Below are 23,049 nucleotides of genomic sequence, written 5' to 3'. Positions count from 1 at the left end.
GCTGGTGACCTTGCACAGCCCTCCCTCACTTAAATCCAATTCACTGCAAATCATGACATGTTATGGCCCCCTTCAGGAACAAAGGACAAACAACAAGAAGTTCCTATCAGCTTTAACTCCTGTGGTTTTTGCTCATAGAAGAGAACGTCTAACTACAAACTAAGGCCTGTAAGTCATTTCCTACTTAAGGTAGGACTACAGTGGACATCACTTGAGCAAATTATGGCTTTCCAGATCTGACTAAATAAAAGCAATGTTCACTATATGCCATCATACCCAGTTAAATATTCTTTGAAAGCAGCAATAACATAGTCACAGTTTCTTCTACTCAATTAATTATTTGTTAATTATATACCGATGTTTTGGGGGTAACAAAATAATTTAAGATGTAGTCTCGGGATTATTGTGTTCAATTAGATAAAATTAAGCTTCTGCAAAGACAGTCAGCAAAAACAAAAGGGGTGAAAACAGGGAAAAGAATAAGCAGGCAGGCTTCCTTGTAAAGAGACCCAAAACCAACATCCCTTCATTAGAAACAAGGAACCCTCACCCTGTGACCATAACCACTCCCCGCCCCCCCAAAAATAAAGATTTAATTATGCAGGTGAAACTTGAGATAAAAAGAATTAGCCTGTAAACAGAGTCAAGAATTTGCCTAATCACGTTTCATATGAAGCAAAACTTAAAGCTGCATGTGCACCAAGGTTTTTTTTTTTTTTTTAAATAGCAGACAGACCGATAAATAGATTTAAAGTGAGGCAATAAAACAGGAAAACAAAACCAAGCACTCCCCTCTGAGGCCTCTGTCCCTTTAACCACCTAACAGGTTAAACAGCCAATAAAATGTAAAGTGCAGCAGCCTGTGTGATCTAAGAACTGTTCATGCTCACTTATTACAAACTGTACTTGACGGTTCACCACACCAATGGAAAACTGGCCCTTTGCTGGTTCACCCGGTCCTGTAGCCCCAGACTGAGGTCCCCAGTAAAAGGAGCAGTGGGCTCCAGCTTCTGGGCGTGACCCTGCCCTCTGGCAGATAGCCAGGTAGCTCTATTTTCTGTTCAGCTTCTCGGGGAGCATCCCGGAAGGGGACCAGCATTTCTTCTCCTTTTCACTTCTCTGCTTCCGAATCGGAAAGGATTTGTACACCAGCATCTCTGAACAGCACTTGAAGTGTACAAACTCCTAACTCCTTTCATTTCCCACAAGCCCTCTTCACAAAGAAGGGACCATCAAGGCCATCCGTATGCAAAACCACGGCTTTGGCAGGCTTGTGTGTCAGTCCCCCTCCCCCCAAATCAAGTTTTCCTTTGACTCGACGCTACCAGTGTCAGCCATATTGGATGACTGAAGGATGCCACAGAGTGCAGAAGCCAGAAGTTAGGCCTCTCCTGGAAGAGCAGTCCTTTATGTTACATTTTGCAAGCTCAACATCACAGCTATCTCCCTTTTCATCTCTTCTTCGTTAGCTCGGTATTCTGCCATGCTGCCCAGAGCTAGTAAAGCTGAGTGGACACCTGGAGGACTGGGGTGGTCTATAAACAAAATAAGGCCTGGCAGGCATCCTTGATTGTGGACACCGGCTCCTCTTTTGGCGGGTCTCCTGCAAGATGCTGAAGGTGGTTAATGACCAACAGTCCATCAGGCTCATCTTTCTTGGAGGTAGAGCACATCTTCTATGCTGTATGCAGAAAGTGTCTTTAAAAATTCAGTGCTCAGAGTGCAGCTTCATGCATCCAGTCCCAGATGCATCATGAAGTCACACAGTCAGGAGCATTCTAAGGCCCACAGAGGCAGCTCTGTGTCTCAGCCACTTGAGGAAACCCACCCAAACTCCCTCCCAAGCGAAGGAGGATTCTAGAGAGCTGTAGGCAAAGGAGCGGGGCTGAGCAGCAGCCTCTAGCCCTGTCTCAAATCCAGTTGTCTTGACTCTACTACACTCATTATTCTTCCTACTATAATACGCTGCTCTCAGAAACAGATTAAGATTTTTTTTTAAACAGCATTCCTTTTTTAAAAATTTTATCTGTGTATGTGTGTGTGTGTGTGTGTGGGGAGGCCAATGTGGGTTAAGTGACTTGCCCAGGGTCACACAGCTAGTAAGTGTCAAGTGTCTGAGGCCAGATTTGAACTCAGGTCCTCCTGAATCCAGGGCTGGTGCTTTATCCACTGCGCCACCTAGCTGCCTCTAGAACTTTTATTTTTAATGGAATCGTTTTTCCTTTACTGAATGGAAAAAAATTGCTAACTTCTTCACTGAATTATCACTTTCCAATAAAACTTGCACTTCTGAACCCCGCATGAAAGTCTACATTTTCATCTTCCTTGAGATTCTAAGAACACCTGAGTAGACGTGATATGGAAAGAAAATTGACACCGATTTGCTTTGCAGGGAAATGACTCATTAAAAGAGGAACGTGATCAATATAAAGTGTAAAGCCTCTGATTACAAAGCACTGAACAACAAGTCTAGATGCCATCACGCATAGGTACTTACCAGAGTTTCTCAATGAAACACTTACTTTGCTTTATAAGGTGAGTCAGTGCCGGGGTTTTTTGATTCCATTAAGCTCTCATACTCCTTCGCCCTAGGAGAAAACAGGGATTTGTCATGTGAAATTGTTTGCCACAAGGCTATTGTCATGTACCATATGTATGGTTTTCTTACACATGTAAAATCAATGTTTTAAAAATGGTACAAAGGGATCTACTGCCCACTCTGCTCTTCCACACCCGTGTTAGAAGATGAGCAGCACCCACTTTCATCAACTTTCAGGGTGCATTAGGGAGGGAGCATGATGAGGTTTCAAACAAGAGCACACTGAATTACGAGAGAGAAGCCTCTGGTTCCAGTACTCCCAGGTCTGTCACTTATTATTAGCCCTATGATCCTGGGCAAGTCCATAAACCTTTCAGAGCTTGTTTATTCATATGTAAAAAAATGATAAAAACATTTGCTTGACCTATATCACAATGAGAAAGCACCTTGTAAACTGGAAAGAATGAGACTAATATAAGGCCCTGTTGCTGCTATCAATTCTAAGGTAGAAATGAAAAAACATTTTTTCCTATATTGTCCCACAAAGTTAGGACATTTTTAGAAATTCTGCTATTAAATGTGTAAACATTTTAAATTTCTACAAGACAGTTCAGGTACAGAATAACTTTATGTACCCTGTGAGAACAATATTAAAAAAATACACTCAAAAAGAGTCATTTAACTTTAGGGGGAGCATTTTTTTTACATTCAAAGGGCAGAGCAGCAGCAACTTGTTCAGACACTTTCCAGTATTTTTGTTTACACTGGCTAAATGCCAAAGCCTTGAAGAATTTGAGACAATATCCTTAGCTACTGCTCAGCTTGGCTCCAGCTTGCCTGGACCAGCAGGTGAAAGGCATCATCAGTCCATCAACTGATGACAGGAGCCACTGCAGCAATGCATTAACAGGGACTTCATTTGTCAAGCTTTCTTCCTGGAGAATAAGGGGAAGATGGATGCTGAAAACTGAAAACCTCACTTCTCACTACGACAGCTCCCAGACAGCTACAAAAGTGGGAGCCATAAGGAATATAATTGAAAAAAAATAAAAACTACTAAAATAAACTACTAATCAGTAAGGAGCCCATAAAGACATGCAAATAGTACACAGTAATTATAGAAAGCTAAATATTGAGGGAAAATACAACTTTTTAAACCAAAGTAAAAAAAGAGGAGCAGGATACAGATTTTTAACAATGACACTCTTTTAGTGACAGAAGGCTGTGCATAATCTAATAAAACAGTCTCCGAAGAATGCAAACAATGCAGTTCAAGTCAATAAACTTTCATTGAGCTTGTTGAGCGCGCTATGATCCAGGGGCTTCGTTAGGTATAGGAGATTAAAAAACCCAACCTGTTTCTCCTAGGCAGTTTCCTATCTAGAATGCTGGACTTGCAATCAAGAAGACCTGAATTTAAATCCTGCCTCAGATACTAGCTGTGAGACTCTGGAGCAAATTAATCTCTCTCAGCCTCAGTTTCTTTAGTTGTAAAATGGGAAAAATAATGGCACCTGCCTCCCAGTGTTGTGAGAATCAAAAGACAATACATATACAGTACTTTGCAAATCTTAAAAGTACTAGATGTTACCTATTATAATTATGAGTGGTAAATTCAATAAATACACAGATAAATAAAAAATATAAAGTAGTTGGTTTGGCAGGGGATGACGTGGAGGGAGTTAGCATTAAAATGTGGGAATCAGGAAAGATTTCTTGGAGGAGGTAGCACTAGAGTTGAGACTTGAAGAGTTGTGGCCTTCAAACTGAGGCAGCAATGAGCACCATGGACAGAGACTGGCCCCCGAGCAGGCAGACTGGAGCCCAGAGGGAATGCACAGAGGGTGGCAGGAGAGGGTTCAAAGACCACATAAAGGAGTCTGTATATTCTCCCAGAGGCAAGAGGTAGCCATGTAGCATGAGCCAGACACAGTCAGCACTGTGCTTTGTGGCTGTAACTCTGGGAGATATGGGGAGGATGGCAAATTATTGTATTGTATCGACACTCGGAGGAGCCGAGAGGCGGCACAGACACCTCTCTTACTCCAGTATTACCAGTCCCTTGGATCTGTCCTGCCCTGGATCATTTTCAGAAGGCTTCCTTCCAACTCCTTGGGTCAGATCTCCAAATACTCAGCATGTCATCCACACCAGGTGTGGCTGCCCCCTATTTTATCAATGAGAAAGCTTCTTCAGAGAATGACAAAGGGGAACTGGTCCACAACAATCCCATTATTATCCTTAGTTTACAGAGGAGGAAACCAAGGCTTAGAGGAATTCAGGAACTGGCCCAGAGCCACACAACTAGTATTCTGGTGAGGTGTTAAGCTCAGGTCGGGAGATTCCAAGCCCAAAGCTCTCTCTATTCCCAATACCTCATAGCTGTTCAGTAACCTGGAGTGGCTAGAGGTAGGATGAATAACAAAGGTTTAACCATGGAACCAGGGTGACATAGGGGCAAAGAGACTTGAAGAACTCAAATCTCAGCTCGGCTGCTTTCATATACATTGAAACAGAGAGAGCTCTGGACAAGAGGTGCATCCTCTTTTCCTTTTTTTTTTTCCCCTTCAGGGCAATGAGGGTTAAGTGACTTGCCCAGGGTCACCCAGTTAGTAAGTGTCAAGTGTCTGAGGCCGGATTTGAACTCAGGTCCTCCTGACTCCAGGGCCGGTGCTCTATCCACTGCACCACCCAGCCGCCCCCTGCATCCTCCTTAAAGATCTCTTACCCTACCTGTAAAATGAAGGCGGTGGATTTTATGACCTTCGAGGTCCCTTCCAGCTCTAAATCTGACTGTGGAATCTCGTCCGTAGTGTGGTACTCTTGCCACAACATCAAAATATCTCTTTAAACTTAAAGATAAGACAAGTATTCAACATACAGCTAAAATAACATAGCCTTTAGATACTTAATGCCAAATTTGTTGGTCTTAAGACATCTCCCCAGAGAGAAAAAGACCTATCTGTAAAAAAATATTTATAGCAGCTTTCTTTGTGGTGGCTAAGAACTGGAAATCAAAGGAATGCCAATCAATTGGAGAAAGGCTAAATAAGTTCTGGTATATGACGGTGATGGAATATCATTGTGCTATAAGAAATGACAAGCAGGGGTGGCTAGGTGGCACAGTGAATAAAGCACCAGCCCTGGATTCAGGAGTACCTGAGTTCAAATCTGGCCTCAGACACTTGACACTTACTAGCCATGTGACCCTGGGCAAGTCACTTAACCACCATTGCCCCACAAAAAAAAAAAAAAAAGAAGAAGAAGAAAAAAGAAATGACAAGCAGGATGACTTTAGAAAGGCCTGGAAAGACATGTATAAACTGATGTATAGTGAAGTGAGCAGAACCAAGAGAACATTGTGCACAAAGACAGCAATATTGTTTGATGAAGAATTGTGAATCATTTGACTATTCTCAACAGTACAATGATCCAAGACAATGCCAAAGGACAATTGATGAAACATACTATCCACCTCCAAAGAAAGAACTGATATTGATAGAACAGACTGAAACATGCTATTTTCACCTTCTTTCATTTTTTCTTTTAATCAAGTTTTCTTGTGCAAAATGACAAATATGGTAATGTTTTACATAATCATACATATATAACCCATATCTGATTTTTTGCTGCCTCAGGGAATGGGGAGGGGAGGGAGGGAAAGAGGGATAAAAAATTGGAACCCAAACTAAAAATAAAAATGTTTATTACAAAAAAAAGGGGGGGATAATTAGGCATTTAATAAAAAGGTGATGGCAAGCAAAAAATATTTTGTTGGTGTTACTGGATTGGATTTAGGTATTTAAAATCATAATTTAAATAAAAATAAGTAGTGAAATTAAGAAAAATTTAACTGAATCAAATAGAATTGGAGACATGAGACTGTCCTAATTTTCTTTCTCTTAGTAACTTTGGTACTCTACTTAACATAAGTTCAATGCTTGTCCATATTTGTGAAAGTTTTTGTTATAGTACAGGGAGATACAAAGCTACTTAAGTCAGCAGACTTAATAACATAATTACATTACTAGATCTCTTGGGAATTGCCAGCACATCTTTTTAAAGGATTTCCAAAATGGACAGCTGCTGCTGCTTGATATAAACTAAGTCCATCTTGAGATTTCCTATAAAAAATAAGACAGTCTCACCATTTATTATAATGTCATAAGATCTCACTGCTTTGTCAAAGCCTTTTCTCTAAAATAATATATATACACAGACACATGTCCATTCATATGCGTGCACATACACACGTACATACACATACATGCATACATACGCATACACATACATGCGTGCATACACATACACGCATACATACACATACACGCATGCACCTATGCACACAAACACAAAAATAACTACAGAGACACTTTTCCTGGTGGCAAACAAGAGGAAAATAAGGTAGCATCCACCAAGGAGGCAGTGTCTAAAAGGAGGGAGGTACGTGGGGACAATGAAATATGAGTGAACTGAAAGAAACGAGGCGTTCACAGCAACATGCAATGATGCAAAGTGAAGAAAGAATCAGGAAAACAATATACACAATAACAACATAAATAGAATAAACAATAAAATTAAATTGAATATCGTTCAGCTTTGCCCTGGAGAAAAAAATGACAAAAGCACCTTTCGAGGGAGAGGCGGATGATTGTGGTTCTGTAATGGCCCGGTTTTTTGCTCACTCTCCTTTTTTTCTTTTTTTTTAAATCTTTGAGACAAAGAAAGTCTTTCTGGGAGGAAGTTGGGAAGGGGCATGTTTATAGATGAATGTGATATAAAAAAGAGGCATTCATAAAACTTACTAAACATTTTTGAGAAATTGTTACTGGAGCAACTGTATTTTTTTTCTCCCATATAAATCACACACACAATCAATAATCTAAATAAGAATAAAAATAAGGCCCGAATAAGAAGATGGCTTATTTTAGTGGCAAAGAATTTGTCATCCAGGCTCTCTTACACACACAGTGGGAGAGTAAGGCTTCTTGATTTAGAAGATATGATTTGTAGGTAAAATGATAAAAAAATCTGCAAGGATAATAATCCTAAAGAACTGAAAGGGACCTCAGAGGACTCAACCCCACCCCCTCATTTTACATATATGAAAAACAGAGGTCCAGGGAGAGGGTTTACTGTCCTGCAAACCCTTCCCACGTCCCCTGGTTTCAGCTCTGGTGCTCTCTCATGCTGAAAACATGGCCAACTCCACAAGGGACGTCCCCCCCACCCCCATTGTAGAGGCTCAGCTCTTCAGACAACAGTAACCAGCAATACATTCACTTCCAATCAATTTACGCTAGTGGTTCTCCATTTTTTGGCCTGGCACAGTATTCTTTGCCAATATGGAACTGCTCTTTTATAATAGGAGACAGGGGCACTAGGCGGCAGCATCTGGCATGGGGTGCCTTAGATGCGCAATGGCTTAGGCAGTGAAAGCACCTGCCAGGTCGGACGAAGTGCCTGAGCCGCGCCACCGACACCCCCTCCCGCCGGGACCCATCGCAGCCGCCAACGGCCCTGACCCACGGTAACCATGTGTGAACGCAAGGCTGTAATCAAACATGCGGACATGTCGGAGGAGATGCAGCAGGACTCCGTGGAGTGTGCCACCCAGGCCCTGGAGAAGTATAACATAGAGAAGGACAGGGCAGCCCATATCAAGAAGGGGTTTGACAGAAGTATAATCCCACTTGGCACTGCATCTTGGGGAGGAACTTTGGCAGCTACCTGACGAATGAGACAAAGCACTTCATCTACTTCTACCTGGGCCAGGTTGCCATTCTCCTTTTCAAGTCTGGTTAGAGGAAGGCATGTGCCTCCTGCCCCAGAGCCATCCAAATCACAAGGACTGCAGCCTAAATTCCAAATACCAGACACTGAACTATCTTCAGCATCACCATGGGAACACCTCGAGCTTTAAGCCTTTATCGTGTTGTTGTACAAGGCATCTTATGTACTAGTTTGTTGTGGTTATAAAACAATTAGCAAAGAGAGAGAGAGAGAGAGAGAGAGTGCAAGAGAGCGAGCAAGCGAGCACCCTGGACAAGAGGTGCATCCTCTTTTCTTTTCTTGTTTTTTTGCAGGGCAATGAGGGTTAAGTGACTTGCCCAGGGTCACAGGGTCAAGTGTCTGAGGCCACATTTGAACTCAGGTTCTCCTGAATCCAGGGCCAGTGCTTTATTCACTGTGCCACCTAGCTGCCCACTAAGCCACTTTTTAAAAGATCACTTAGGGGCAGTTAGCAGCACAGTGGATAAAGCACCAGTCCTGGAGTTAGGAGGACCTGAATTCAAATTTGGCCTGAGACACATAACATTTACTAGCTGTGTGACCCAGGGCAAATCACTTAACTCTGCCTCAAAAAAAAAAAAAAAAGTCACTTGACTGAGTGAGTTAGTGGACCTCAAGTGGGTCTGGAAAATTATCTGGTCTTGGCATCCCAAAGCATAAGGAAGTCTCTCGTGGTTGTGTTTTCTTTTTTTCTTTTTTCTTTTAATAAAGTATTTTATTTTTTCCTGTTACATGTAAAGATAGTTCTCAACTTTTGTTTATACAAGCTTTCCAATTTCAGATTTTTCTCCCTCCCTCCCCTCCCTCCCCCCTCCCCTAGACAGCAGGTAATCTGATATAGGTTATATATATACATAATAACATTAAACATATTTCTGCATTAGTCATGTTATAAGAGAAAAATCAGAGCAATGATGAAAAACCTCAAAATAGAAAAACAACAGCACCAAAGACAAAAGAAATAGTATGGTTCATTCAGCATCTATACTTCACAGTTCTTTTTTTTTTTTTTCCTGGATTTGGAGATCCTCTTCTATCATGAGTTCCCTGGAACTCTTCTGTACCATTGCATTGATGAGAAGAATTTAGTTCATCACAGTAGATCAACACTCAATGTTGATGATACTGTGTACAATGTTCTTGTTCTGCTCATCTCACTCATCATCAGTTCACGCAAGACCCTCCAGGTTTCTCTGAACTCCTCCTGCTCATCATTTCTTAAAGCACAATAGTATTCCATTACATTCATATACCACAATTTGTCCAGCCATTCCCCAATTGATGGGCATCCCCTCAGCTTCCAATTCCTTGCCACCACGTAAAGAGCAGCTATAAATATTTTTGTCCATGTGGGTCCCTCTCCCCTTTCCATGATCTCTTTGGGAAAAAGACCCAAAAGTGGTATTGTTGGGTCAAAGGGTATGCACAGCTTTATCGCCCTTTGGGCATAATTCCAAATTGCTCTCCAGAATGGTTGGATCAGTTCACAGCTCCATCAATGGTTGTGTTTTCTTGAACTAGAATTTGAACAGGCAAATGGATAAAACCATGTTTCTCAAGCTGTCAGACTGATCTACAGCAGGAACACTGTGTTAACAGTGTTCTCCTTGCTGTTTTGTTAGAATGACACTGTCTCCTCTTGCTTTCTTCTCACTAACTTTGCTACTCCTAGCAATCTGGTTTTGACCTCATCAATTTACTTAAATCGCCCTCTCCAAAGTTACCAATCATCTCCATTACTGTATAGTGATATCACACTGGGCCTATAATCAAGAAGACTCGAGTTCAAATCCTGTTCAGTCACTTACTAGCTCGGCAAGTCGCTTAACTTTTATCTGCCTCCGTTTTCTCAATCATTTAATGGGGATAATAATAGCACCTGCCTCCCAAGGTTGTTGTAAGCTTAATAAATGTTTGCTCCACCTCTCTTCCCCAAGATACAGTGGCTATTCCTTACTCTTCATCCTTCTTGACATCTGTGAACATTTGACATAGGTGACCATCCCTCCTCCTGATACTTTCTTCTCTAGGGTTTTTTCTGACAATCAATTTTGAATCATCTGATGGTATTAGTGTCTAACCTCTGTCTGTCTGTCTGTCTGTCTGTCCATCTTCTGAAGAAGAACAGTCCAAGAAAATGAATCAAAAGCCTTGTTAAAATGCAGTTAAGGTCTATCCACAGTATTTCTCTCACCTATTAGTTTAGAATGCCCTGTCAATAACGGTGGTTAGTCTGGCATGGCCTATGCTTGATAAGGCCTGTTTGTGATCCTCACTTCCCTTTCGGGGTGTTTACCAACCATCGCCTTAATGATCCACTCTAGTATTTTCCCATAAGTGATGTCAGGCTTACAGATCTACAGTAGGAAAACTCTTCTCCCCGCCTCTCTTTTTTTTTGGCATGGGCAATGAGGGTTAAGTGACTTGCCCAGGGTCACACAACTAGCAAATGTCAAGTGTCTGAGGCCGGATTTGAACTCAGGTCCTCCTGAATCTAGGGCTGGTGCTTTATCCACTGCACCACCTAGCTGCCCCCTGTACATTACTTTTAAAATATACACTGGCAATGCATGCACTTCTGTTTCTTAAGACATCCCGGTGTACATCCTCACTGGAAGGCCCTCTTTCCCTCTGCTTCTCTAGAAGTTCATTCATGAGCATCTCCAATGTTGCGCAGCAGACTTCCTCCAAAGCAGGCCTATCTTTCACGTGCACTCTCTGCAATATGATCTCCTTACCTCTGTCAAAAGCTCTAGCATAGAGAAGTGGCTTTTCCTCTTTTCCAGCCCAACAACTTCCTCCCTGTTAATGAGCATCATTCAAAACAGAATTGTGACTTGGTGGTTCCTGCCTTTTCAGAAGTTTAAAAGGATCATTAAGGCCCGGTAAGAAGTTATCAAAGGGGGGGGCAGCTAGGTGGTGCAGTGGATAGAGCACTGGCCCTGGAGTCAGGAGGACCTGAGTTCAAATCCGGCCTTAGACACTTAACACTTACTAGCTGTGTGACCCTGGGCAAGTCACTTAACCCCAATTGCCTCACTTAAAAAAAATTAAAAAATAAATAAATTATCAAGGGCTCTGCTTCTGGAAGACAGAGAGTTCCCCCAGAGGTCTGGATGACTTCAGACCTTAGTCACTCTTCTATCGCGCCTCTCTTCTGGCTGGTCCTATGAGCTCTACCTCAAACTCATGTGATTCTTCTTTATGTGAAGGTGGTCTGCCGCATATTCCAATGACAGAATCCCTTTTGTTTCTCCCATTTCACCCCAATACTCTGCTCCCCTCTTCTGGTTCCCAGCTTTCCTCCCATGAATTCACCTTTTAAATATACAATGCTGCCCATGCCTCTTTCCCCTGTCTCTTTCTTGAATAAGGTACAGCCCTGCACAGGGATATCACTTTGTCTGGAAGTTAATGAGATGAGAAATCTGAGATTCTAGGGCAACAGGCACCCAGAAAGAAGGGAGGACATGGACACAGAAATGAGCTCTGGTAGATAAGAGTTCAGGGGGCCCAACTGGACCATGCAAACTGGGGCACAGGTTATTTTCTACAATGGTACATCACTTCTATCCTCATTTCTTCACTAATCAATGGATAAAAAGGAATGATGGGCAAAAAGATACAAAGAAAATAACAAATAGGTAAGAATAAGGAGCTCAAACTTGATACTTTGGAAACTTTAAATCCATGATGAACATAAGATTAATGAAGAAAAAATAAGAATATAGACCATGAATCAGAGAATAAAAGTTCAAGATAAATAAATATGATAAGCAGAAAACTAACGAAGAAAACAAAGATATCCTTTTTAGAAAAAAAAGGGGGGGAAAGGAAAGAAAAGAATTTGGAAGGAAGGAAAGAAAGGACAATTTGAACTAATCATTTAATGAAGGTAACAGAGGTAACAAGGGGAAGAACTAAATAAGAGATAGAAAAAGAAATTAATTAAAATGACATCCCCTCCTCCCCAAAATCCAAGAAGTTGTTAATAAATGGAAAAAAGGAAGCAAAGAGAAGAAAAAAGCCTGCAGGAAGTAAATGGGCAGAAATTTGCAAAAATAAAGTTCTTATAAAGGTCATATAACCAAAATATGAAAGGAACTAATTAACATCTTATAAAAGTTCCACTTCCCAATAAATGGTCAAATGATATGAACAGGAAGCTTTCAAAGGAAAAAAAATCCAATCAATCAATTGAAAAAATTCTCCAAATCATAAATATAACCAAAGAGGAAAATGACGAATGTTGGAGAGGCTGCAGGAAAACAGGCACATGAATACCATCCTGGTAGACACTGGTTGAGCAATTGTGGAAAGCAATACCCAACTATGTCTAACTAGGTTAAAAGCTAGGCACAGTTAGTGGCTTTTAGGATACTATTTGACCTATTTATTCCCCAAAGAAAATTTTTAAAGGGGAAAAGATCCATATGTTAAAAAAAATCCAGCAACTATTTTTTGTAGTAGCAAAGAACTGAAAACTAAGGGAGTAACTATAAACTGGGGAAAGGCTCAACCAATTAAGTATGTGGATGTAGTGGAATATTATTGCACCATAAGAAATGATGGGAAGACTTGTGTGAAGTAAGTGAGCCAGGAAAACAATGTATCCCATTACATTATAAAGAACGATAACTTGAAAAGCCCAGAGAACTCTGATCAATGCAATGACCAGTTGTGATTTTAGAGGACCAAAGATGTTAACCACATCCTGACAGAGACATCATGAACTCAAAATGCAGAATGTAAAGTGAATTTTTGGACATGGCTAATGAAGGAATTTGCTTTGACTACACATATTTATTGTGAGGGTTTTCTTGAAGATTACCCAGAATGCATTAAGCAAATCTTAACACGAGGGTATTAATACAATGTAGGTACAAAGTACCAACTTGCAAAAGCAAAGGGAACTTTAAAAATCTTTTAAAAAATACTAGAGAACAGAACCAGGAGAACACTGTACACAGTAACAACAACATTGTGTGGTGACCAACTGGTAGACCTAGCTCTTCTCAGCAATATAATGATCCAAGACAATTCCAAAGGATTCATGATGGAAAATGTTCTCCACACCCAGAAAAAAGAACTGTAGGATCTGAATTCAGATTGAACCATACTGTTTCTACTTTGTGTTTTTTGAGGTTTTTCCCTTTTTTCTGATTCTTCCTTCACAATATGACTAATGCAGAAATATGTTTAATGTGATTGTACATATATAACCTATATCAGATTGCTTCCTGTATTGGGGAGGGGGGAGGGAGAAAAATTTGGAACTCAAAATCTTATAACAACAAATGTTGAAAAACTATCTTTACATATGACTGGAAAAAAATAAAATGCTTTTAAAATTTTTTAAATAAAAAAAAAATAGTAACTCTAGAGATGCAAATGGCAGAAAGCATAAGCCCAATTTTCATAACTTTAAATGTAGGAGGCAGCTAGACATGTACTTGCTGTGTGACCTTGGGCAAGTCACTTAACCCTCATTGCCCTACCCCTCCCAAAAGTAAATAACTTTAAATGTGAAAAGATTAAACATTCTAATAAAAAGAAACCGAGGCCATTTCCATTAGGGAACTGGCCCATTCTCGAGAGAATGTAAATAAAAACCCTTGATACTTTTTCAAAAAAGAAAAGAAACTGAGTGGCATAACGGACAAGGAAATAAACTCGCCAACTCATGGCCAACAAGAAATACATCTAAAACACAAAAATATACCCCAAATAAGTTTACTGTGCATTATGGGAATTCAAAAAAGTCAGAGTGGCATTTGTGCTATCAGACAAAGCTAAGAGGAGAACAAGGAAATGACACCCTCTCTGCTCAAATGAACCATAGACCACAAACTAATATCAATCTGAAAGATACATAAAGGAGACTTGAACAATCCTCTCAGGAACACCTAACAAAAGGAACTTATAGAATTGAACAAAGTGCTGGAAAATAGAAAAAACTAAGAGATGGATTATGCTTTATAAATGGGAGAGCCAAAGAATACATATATTTCACAGTACCACTTAGAACTCTTACAAAAATAGACTATGTATTAGAGCAGAAATATTGCAAACAGTATAAAAAGGCAAAAATATCAAACTCATTCTTTACAACCCCAAAAGCAATCAGAATAGTAATCAATTCAGGGAACACAGTCCAAGGCACAGACAAAATAAAAACGTAATAATAACATCCTAAACAAATGTATGGCCCGAAAAGAAAATAATAGAAATAATTAACAACTCTGTGAAAGACAATGATAATGATGAAATAGCACCAAAATTTCTAGGATATAGCTAAAGCAGTTTTTAGAGGAAAAATAATATCCCTATAACATGAAGTAACAGAATTAAAAAAAAAGAATTTAATGAATGCACATTTTTAAATAAACAAACTCAAAATAAGCACAAATGAAAAAAATCTTGAAAACTGGCAGAGAAAAAATTAAATGTGAAACCAAAAAGAATATAAAAATGATAAACAGGAGGACTTCCGGGGCGGAGCCAAGATGGCGGAAGAAAGGCAGTGAGCTCCCGAACTCATGACACAATCGCTCCCAAAAACATCCAAATAGCACCATAGGAAAATGCCCGGAGCAGTAAAAATGATAAACAGAACTAAAAGGTGATTCTTTGAAAAGACTAACAAAACGGAAAAACCTCTAACTACCTGATTAAAAAGAAGAAACAAAATCAAAGCAACAAAATAAAATCCAGTAAAAGTCATAAAAAGCCCAAATAAAAGAAATAAAAAGAACTATCAAAGTTTATATGGGCTATTATATGCAAACAAAACTGAGAACACAAAAGGAGTACAATGATTCTTTTTGGAATGGGACGGGAGGAGTGTCTGTTGTTATCAGGGATGACTATACTGATGTCATTGCATTTGGAAGTAGAGAGAAGTAGTCATGGTTCTTGACACTAAGAATCTGTGCCTCCTGCAGCTGTGGTGCAGCTTTGTGCCCGCTGGCTGGCCTCCACAGTCCTGAAAGCCCTTGCCTTGTTCTGTGAGGGGATGCTGGGATGCAATGGAAGCCCTTCTCTCAGTGAGAACACCAAGGACTCAGGGGCTGCCAGTCCTCCAGGCTCCAGGCTTCTGCTCCAATGCTTTGAATACCTTCGTCAAGGCTGCCATTTGCTGTCAGCACCAGACCTGCCCTGAAGAAGTGGACAGCCCCACCTTGCTCAGACCACCCCTACACCAAATTCCCGAGGCTGCCTCCCATCTCTCTCCCCTCCTACTGTTTACCCGTATGCTGCCCGACCAATGTGGCCCTTCCCACCGCCCCCAGATCCAATCTCTCATCTGAGAAGCTTCTACTAGAGATGCTGATGATCCTTTCCAGGGAATGCCCAACTTCCCCCAAAGTGACCTAACAGGAATGTGAGATGGGAGACTCTTCCCTGGAAAGGATCATCAGCATCTCTAGTAGAGTATAAGCCTTCAAGAGACCGAGGTCACCTCTGCACCATGATGCAGAGGGGTATTAAAGGACAATTCCACAGTGCTTTTATGTGACATTTTTCAAGCTTTTGGACATGGCTAAGTTTGGTGGTAAACATGATAACATTTTAGCATCATTCTCTCCAAAATGATAAAGGGATAAAGAAGCTCCACAACCACCCACTGAAATCGTGAAAACAGGATCAAGGGTTCGGAGCTAAAAGGTGCTTAGAAATCTTCCCTTCTGCTGCCCCCATTTTACAGAAGAATACTGAGGCCCAGAACTGATCTGATCTGCCCACATTATGCAGCAGCAGCAGCAGCAGCAGCAGCAGCAGCAAAATCACATTAGTAACCCAGGTCTTTTGACTCCATAACACCAGGCCTCTCTCCACTCCATCACGCTCCTTCTCAAGAGTCCATTATCAGATGGATGCAACAGACTGTGAGCAACAGCACATTCCACAGCTGTCGGTTCTCCAGGTGCCATTTGTTAGACCAATGATAAACTACAGGTCTAACAACTCACTTTACATTTCAAGATATTTCTCTGACTTTTTCTTATTGTGACAGACAACAGATTGATTAAACCTAGTCATGGGATTTGACACTATAGCCATTGGCTTCTATTTGTTGATTACTATTGATTTTCTTTGATACTTCATTTAAAAATCAATAGTTGGAAAGAAAAACAGGCCTGGTTTGCACATACTGAAACACACTGTTGTGTGCTAGAAGGGGCTGCTGTCTGGGCCTGGCCCTGACGTCCAATTATGAGAAAGGCTCTTAAACAGGTGGAAGCGAGGGCTCCTGATCGATCGATGGGCACTTTTCTTTCTCAATCAGAGGAAGTGGCTATAAATTAGGCTCATCAGCACTATTTTCAGGGCATTTGTGAAGCAAATAACTGTAAACTCTTTTTTTTGCCCTTTGGTAGTATTTATACTAAGGAAGAGCCTCCCTGCAAGTGAGTACCTGGAGTTCATGCGGGCCTTCAGCTTCTTGGCTTTCTTCTTGTTTTTTTGCCTGTCATCTCCATCTTTCACAGGCTCTGTGGGTGTTGAGCTTTCAATCACAATGTCAACAATATACTTCTTCAGTGACAGATGCTCCTGCAAAAGACACCAAAACAGTATCTGATTTCCATGGGCTTGATGAGCACACAAGACTGACCTACTGTTGCCCATAAGAATTCTGAAGAGATTGAGTAAAAACTCTCCTATTTGAGGCTCTGATACTTCAACTAGTAAGGTGCCCTTGTAACCTGTTACAAAACAGTCATGATCCCATCCTATCTGTAAACTGGCTTAAGTATTTCACATCACAGGATACTAAGAAGTCGTTTATAAATGTTTCATCTTCAATGTATCAATGCTATTACGCTTCCCAAATAAGAACAATGTATATTATTCCCTTCTAGGTGAAGAGAGCTCTCTATCTTTTGCAATGACCAAAATTAGTACTCCCAGTAAAGACAACCACAGGAAATAAGTCCAAGTCTCAAATCAAATAAAAGCAATAATAAAAAGAAATTAAGAATCATTCTACTTTCCTCCCTAGATGCTACCAAAGAAATTCTATATATCACATTCAAGGCTTGTCACAATCTGGCTCCAGTTAGCTTTTCAACCTTGCTTCACATTACTTCCCTTGACATAGTCTGTTTTAGCCAAACTCTACTCACTAGCTACTTCCCACACTCCACATCCTGTTTCTAACCTTGGTTTTTTCCAACAATGAGCTCAGAAGACCCCTCCCCTCCTCCAAGTTTCAGATTCCTATCGTGATAAAATAATGGGATTTGGCAGATACTCAAAGGCCCACCTGGAGATTAATCTAAAGTGACTGAATTAAGTGAGAGATTGACTTTGCTGATTAGTCTACTTCAAGTTAATTAGATTGTAACCACACCTGGCTAGCCCTTAAGAAGGTATTTTCTCCGAAGCTAAGGACTTTGAACTCAACACACCACCTTCAAGTCCAGTGAACCAATGGATTTGGATGATGCTAACCAATCAGCTTGAAGCAGTGTGTAAGGACCGCCTCTGCTCCAGACCTATAAAAAGCTTCCACACTCAGTTTGAGGGGCAGTTCGTGGTTGAAGCAGGCTCATGGTGGAGGATTTGAGGAAGAACCAGACCAGTCTGGAACTCTAGGCTAGATAGGCCTTTTCTTAACTTTTTGAACTCCACGTGTTTTCCTTTTTACTAATACCTAGTATGCTTTAATAAATGCTTATGCTCAAAGACTGATGCTAAGCTTCTAATTTAAGGCGACCACACATTTAGATTTTAAACATCACACTATGCACCCTTCCATGGAAGGTCTATCTACTCTGGTCTATTAAATGTCACAATCACATGCTACTGTGTTGTACCTCCACTGGAGTCCTCCTTGTCCTTAGCAGTGCAGAGGTCACCCTCAGACCACAGATTAGGAAGGAGACACTCTCACAACACAGAGGGGAATTCAAAGGTTCTGCAGTCCAACCAACAGCTGAATCTATTTAGCATACACCAAAGCAGTCAACCAGACTTTACTTGAAGGCATTAGTTAAGTGAAAGGAAACCTACCCTTTCCTAGGTTATGAAAATGGAGCAAAAGTTTGGAAATATCCTAACCAACATGAAAAGATTTTAAGTATGGGCTTGGTAAATCTGCTATTTGAGACTGAGCAAAGCTGAGGGTAGTTCATGAACAAAATAGTGGTCACCAGGTGAGGAATCTTTCAGCCAAAGCAACTTATGTAATCTAAAAGGGCAGTGTGTGTGTGTGTGTGTGTGTGTGTGTGTGTGTGTGTGTGTGTGTGTGTGTGTGTGTGTGTGTGTGTGTGTGTGTAACGCTATGTAGGAAGAATGAGTACTCATACAAATGAAACTATATATTTTTAATTAAGTATTTGAGTGCTGCATAAAGAAAAAGATTGTTTTTAAAAAGCCATACTGAAATTTGGCAGACATGCAATATTCTACTGAATTAAAGTGTTGTGTATCACAAATTTGGAGTTGGAAGATCTTAGTCTAATCCACCTATTTTATTTGTGAGGAAACTGAGGCCCATCAAAGTCAAGTGCCATGCCTTGGTCAGACAGTAATTAAGTGGCAGATAAAAGATTCAAACCTGGGTCCTGAAATGCAAATTCAGTACTCTTCCCACTGAAGCATGCTGTGTTATTCCCTAAAGCTTATCAAACAAGAGCTATATAGAACTCTTAAGTAAACAACTACAATAGCATTAACTTTCTCTACTTAAATAAGATGTTCTCTGAATAATGAAAATTAATTAGTATTTCTATTCCAAATAAAATGGAAAATGGATGGCAGAAAAGGTACTTTTCCACTTCTTGGAGAAGCTTAACAGATGCAAGGCAACCACAACAAATCAAACTCAGAAACCACCACAGCCAGCAATCACTCAAGGGCAATCCTGTTTAGAATAATATTAGTGTGGATGGAACACAAACAGGGAAAAGCTGTACAGGTCAAATGAATATACACTTGGCAACCAAGTCAGAACACTGCAAGAGGATTTATAGATGAAATTAGGACAAAAAAAATAGACATTAAACAGAATGCATCTACTCGCCCTCCTAAATCAATAATCTCATCACCGAATACCATATTTAACCTCTACTACATCAGGACAAGGTGATGTAAGGAAGCAGAAATGGGATTTGAGAAAAATAAAGTAGGAAAAAAGGAATCAATGAATCAATGACCAAGCATTTATTAAGTGTACTAAGAGCCAGGCACTGTGCTAAATAATAGGAACCTTCTCATATTATTTTTATCTACTCTCTCTATAAATATCATACATACTAAGTTATTTACATAGTTTCTCCCATTACAATGTAAGTTCATTAAGGACAAAAACTGTTGGTTTGTTGTCTTTTTTTTTTTGAAAAAAATCATTCCTTGTATCCCCACTGCTCAGCATAGCATCTAGCACACAGAGATAACTAACAGCTTCAGCAAAATTGCCAGGTGATAAAATAAAACTTTAAAAAATCACTACATTTTAAAATTATATTAACAAATTCCAAATAACTACAAAATGTACAAGTATTTGGGGATCAATCTACCAAAGCAGAAAAAAGACTTGTATAGATTCAATTACAAAGTGCTCAAATAAAGAATTTTAATAGCTAGAGGAATAGTCAGTGCCCATTACTGGACCATGCCAACATAATAAAAATGACCAAAACACCCAAATTAACTAACACTTGTGATGATATTCCAATCATATTGTCAAAGGGATACTTTGTAGAACTTTAAAAAATAATAAAATTCATTTGGAAAAACAAAAGATCTAGAGTACTGAGGAAAATGAGGCAAAGATTCAGGGGAAAAGAGGGACTCTAACACTTCCATATCTCACTATATTATAAAACAGCTGTCATCAAAACCATCTGGTGTTAGTTTAAAAACAGAGAGCAAGATCAATGGAACAGAATAGATAATGAAGAACTGGAAGTGACAGAACTCAATAACCTAAGTGTTTAACAAATCAGGAAACATAATTACTTAAGAAAAACCTTTCTATTTGAGGAAAAACTGTTGGAAAAATGGAAAGCAGTCTGGCAAATATTAGGCTGAGACTGACACCTTACACTATATTTCACATTCCAAATGGAAAGATGACTTTACTACTAAAAACCATACTAAAAAATATCATAAGAGAAGCAGATCATATACTTCTCACAGCTATGGAAAAGATGTATTGTTAGCCAAACAAAGAAATACAATTACAAAAGATAAAATAGATAATTCTGATTACATCAAACTGAAACCTTCTGCACAGACAAGATTAATGTAATTAGGATAAGAAGTAGGTAAGTGGTAGAATGGGAGTAAATGGGGGTAAAATTTTTCTAAAAAGGGTGTGATATATAAAAAAGATATATAAAAAAAATGGACAGATATATACAAGACCAAAAGCCATTCCTCAATAGGTAAGTGGTCAAAGGATATGAACAAATAGTTCTCAAAAGAATTAGAAACGGTTTTTTTCCCCAAATATTATTTTTAGTTCTAAACTTCTCTCTCCTTGCAGCCACTCCCCTACCCATTGAGATGGCAATGTATATATATGTGCACTATACATGTAAAGTCATGCAAAATCTATTTCTATAAGAGCTATGCTAAATAATAGACCAATAGAGGGGAAACAGGAAGGAGTGGGGGGGGGGGAGAGAAATAGGGGATGGGAGGGAAAAGAGTGGGGGAGGGGGAAGGTCGGCTTTAGTCTGCACTCAGAGTTCATCGGTTTTCTCTGGAGACTGGAGCATTTTTCACAAGCTGATTTTATCCGTGTTCCAAACATTTGCGTTCCTTTTCTGCCCCTTCCAGCAGCCAAAGGGTCTACATTAACCAAGGGGCAATACTCCCATATAAAATGAGGGGACTGAGGACCTTTCCTATTCCAGGTCTATGAGTCAGACTTAAGTGGACTGGATGACAGAGCCTCTGAGGGCTGTTCCGCTCCACATAAATGATCCTATGAGGTGGCAGGTAGAAGAACTATTTGGAAGGAAGTAAAGTTGCTCAGGGCTCTCTCCCATTATATTTTGAAGAGCACAGTGAAGAGGAGTAGGGCTAAAATCACTGAGAGTGGTTTTAAGAACGATAACTGTTAATGAATTTTCCCATTGTATCTTTTATTTTCTAATTGTAAGAAAATCATTTTTTAACTCTTGCAATGAGATATAAGATTAATACAGCAGTTAATCATGGGAATGAGATTTTAAAAAGAAAAGCAATAATGGGTCTCAGAGTGTCAATTTGAGAAGATATGAACCCAAATCTGTGTGACAGGCTAGTTATTTTCCTAGGCCCTAGAAAGTACTAGTGGATTTGTGCTATTCAATACAGTAGACTACATTTCACAGGTTATGGCTATGGAATAAAACAAGCCTAACTAGACCACATCAGAATTACTCTAACCAAAGGATTTCTCTCCTACATATCACTACATATTACATATTACTCACTGTTATTATATTCCCTTTAAAAGGCTAGTATACATGGGTATCCTGTATGACCAGAAACATCATATGGGCATGGGATAAATGCTCAACCGCTAAAATGAAGAGTTTCTTACAGAACACTGGTCAGTTCAGGTGGTAATACAACTTCTTGCTTTCACACTGCAAATTACTCAAATAGTAAATAGACCTCTGACCCCTTCCATGGAAGTTCTTTTCAAAAATGAAGACCACAAACCTGCCTACACATGGATTTGTCCACATATTCTAGTAAGTTCACCACAGGCTCTCCACCTAATGTACTAGAGGGCCTCCCTACTTTCTTCTGACATAAGAAGGTACAAGAGGAGCACTCTGCTGGCCCATCTGCCTAGCATCCTTTCAACTTAGCACCTAACCAGTCCATCCTTTCTTACAACCATATAATCCTTGATGACATATTTATTCCTTTGTCATTTCATTTTTATTTATTGATCAAAAGCTGCAGCTTACTTGTCCACATCATGTGCCCCTCTGTTGCCATTTGTGTGATGTGGGTTTTTAATTCTTCAGACACTACTGTCTTCCATGTTTTACTGTCATACAGCAATATGGTGGAATGTTACCATTAAAAAGCTAAAACCTTTGCTTTGATGGGAAGCTTGAAATCATTGAAAGAGCTCTGAAATTCTATGAACGCAATCAAGACCGTTCTTGCTCTGTTTCACTCTGGGCCCAGTCCACTGTCTCTCTATGCTCTAACTACTCCAAATGTCCGTGCTGATGGGAAGCTGATCTATCTTTTCTGTGTGGATGGTCAGACCAAATTCAATTCAATGATAATAAATCTCTTCTAGGATGCTCTGCAATGTCTTGGAGCTGGATGCAATCAATAAAACGTCACCCACAGACTAAAGAATTTGAAGACCCCACCATTCAAGAATTCTTCTCTAACTTAGACCCTGAATTTCCTCCATCAAAATACTGAACAATTTTGGCAAGAACATATATCCCTGTTTTATGTGTCATTAAAAAAACCTTTCTAATGCTTTTTCTTTCAAACAATTTAGAATGACTTTGACACAATGAAGGGAGATACCTTATTTTAAAAGAGCCTTAAAGATAGCATTTTGTTTAATAATCAACAAACAATAGAGTCACTCATATTTTCTATATCTTTCAGTTAGTTGAACTCTGTCTTCCTGGCTCCAGGCACAAACATGGTTACCACTGAACCATTTAGTTGTTTTTATATAGTGGTATCGTGTTCAACAAACCCCAAAACCAAAGCTACTTGGGTAATGGTCAATA

General features: G+C 39.8%; 1 protein-coding gene and 1 pseudogene across 1 annotated transcript in view; one reads left to right on the top strand and one right to left on the bottom strand.

Annotated features, from left to right (window-relative positions):
• SCAPER (S-phase cyclin A associated protein in the ER) overlaps positions 1–23,049 on the bottom strand; it is a 379,320-nt gene that overhangs the window by 198,852 nt on the left and 157,419 nt on the right. Inside the window, 2 exon segments of the mRNA XM_043987611.1 lie at positions 2,523–2,588; positions 16,752–16,888. Coding sequence (XP_043843546.1) covers positions 2,523–2,588; positions 16,752–16,888 — 203 coding nt within the window.
• LOC122742994 lies at positions 8,076–8,344 on the top strand (annotated as a pseudogene).

Source organism: Dromiciops gliroides, chromosome 2, assembly GCF_019393635.1.
Source record: "Dromiciops gliroides isolate mDroGli1 chromosome 2, mDroGli1.pri, whole genome shotgun sequence".
In the NCBI taxonomy this organism is placed as follows: Eukaryota; Metazoa; Chordata; class Mammalia; order Microbiotheria; family Microbiotheriidae; genus Dromiciops; species Dromiciops gliroides.
Note: the sequence above shows the minus strand (reverse complement) of the source record. Positions and strands in the feature narration are given on the sequence as shown.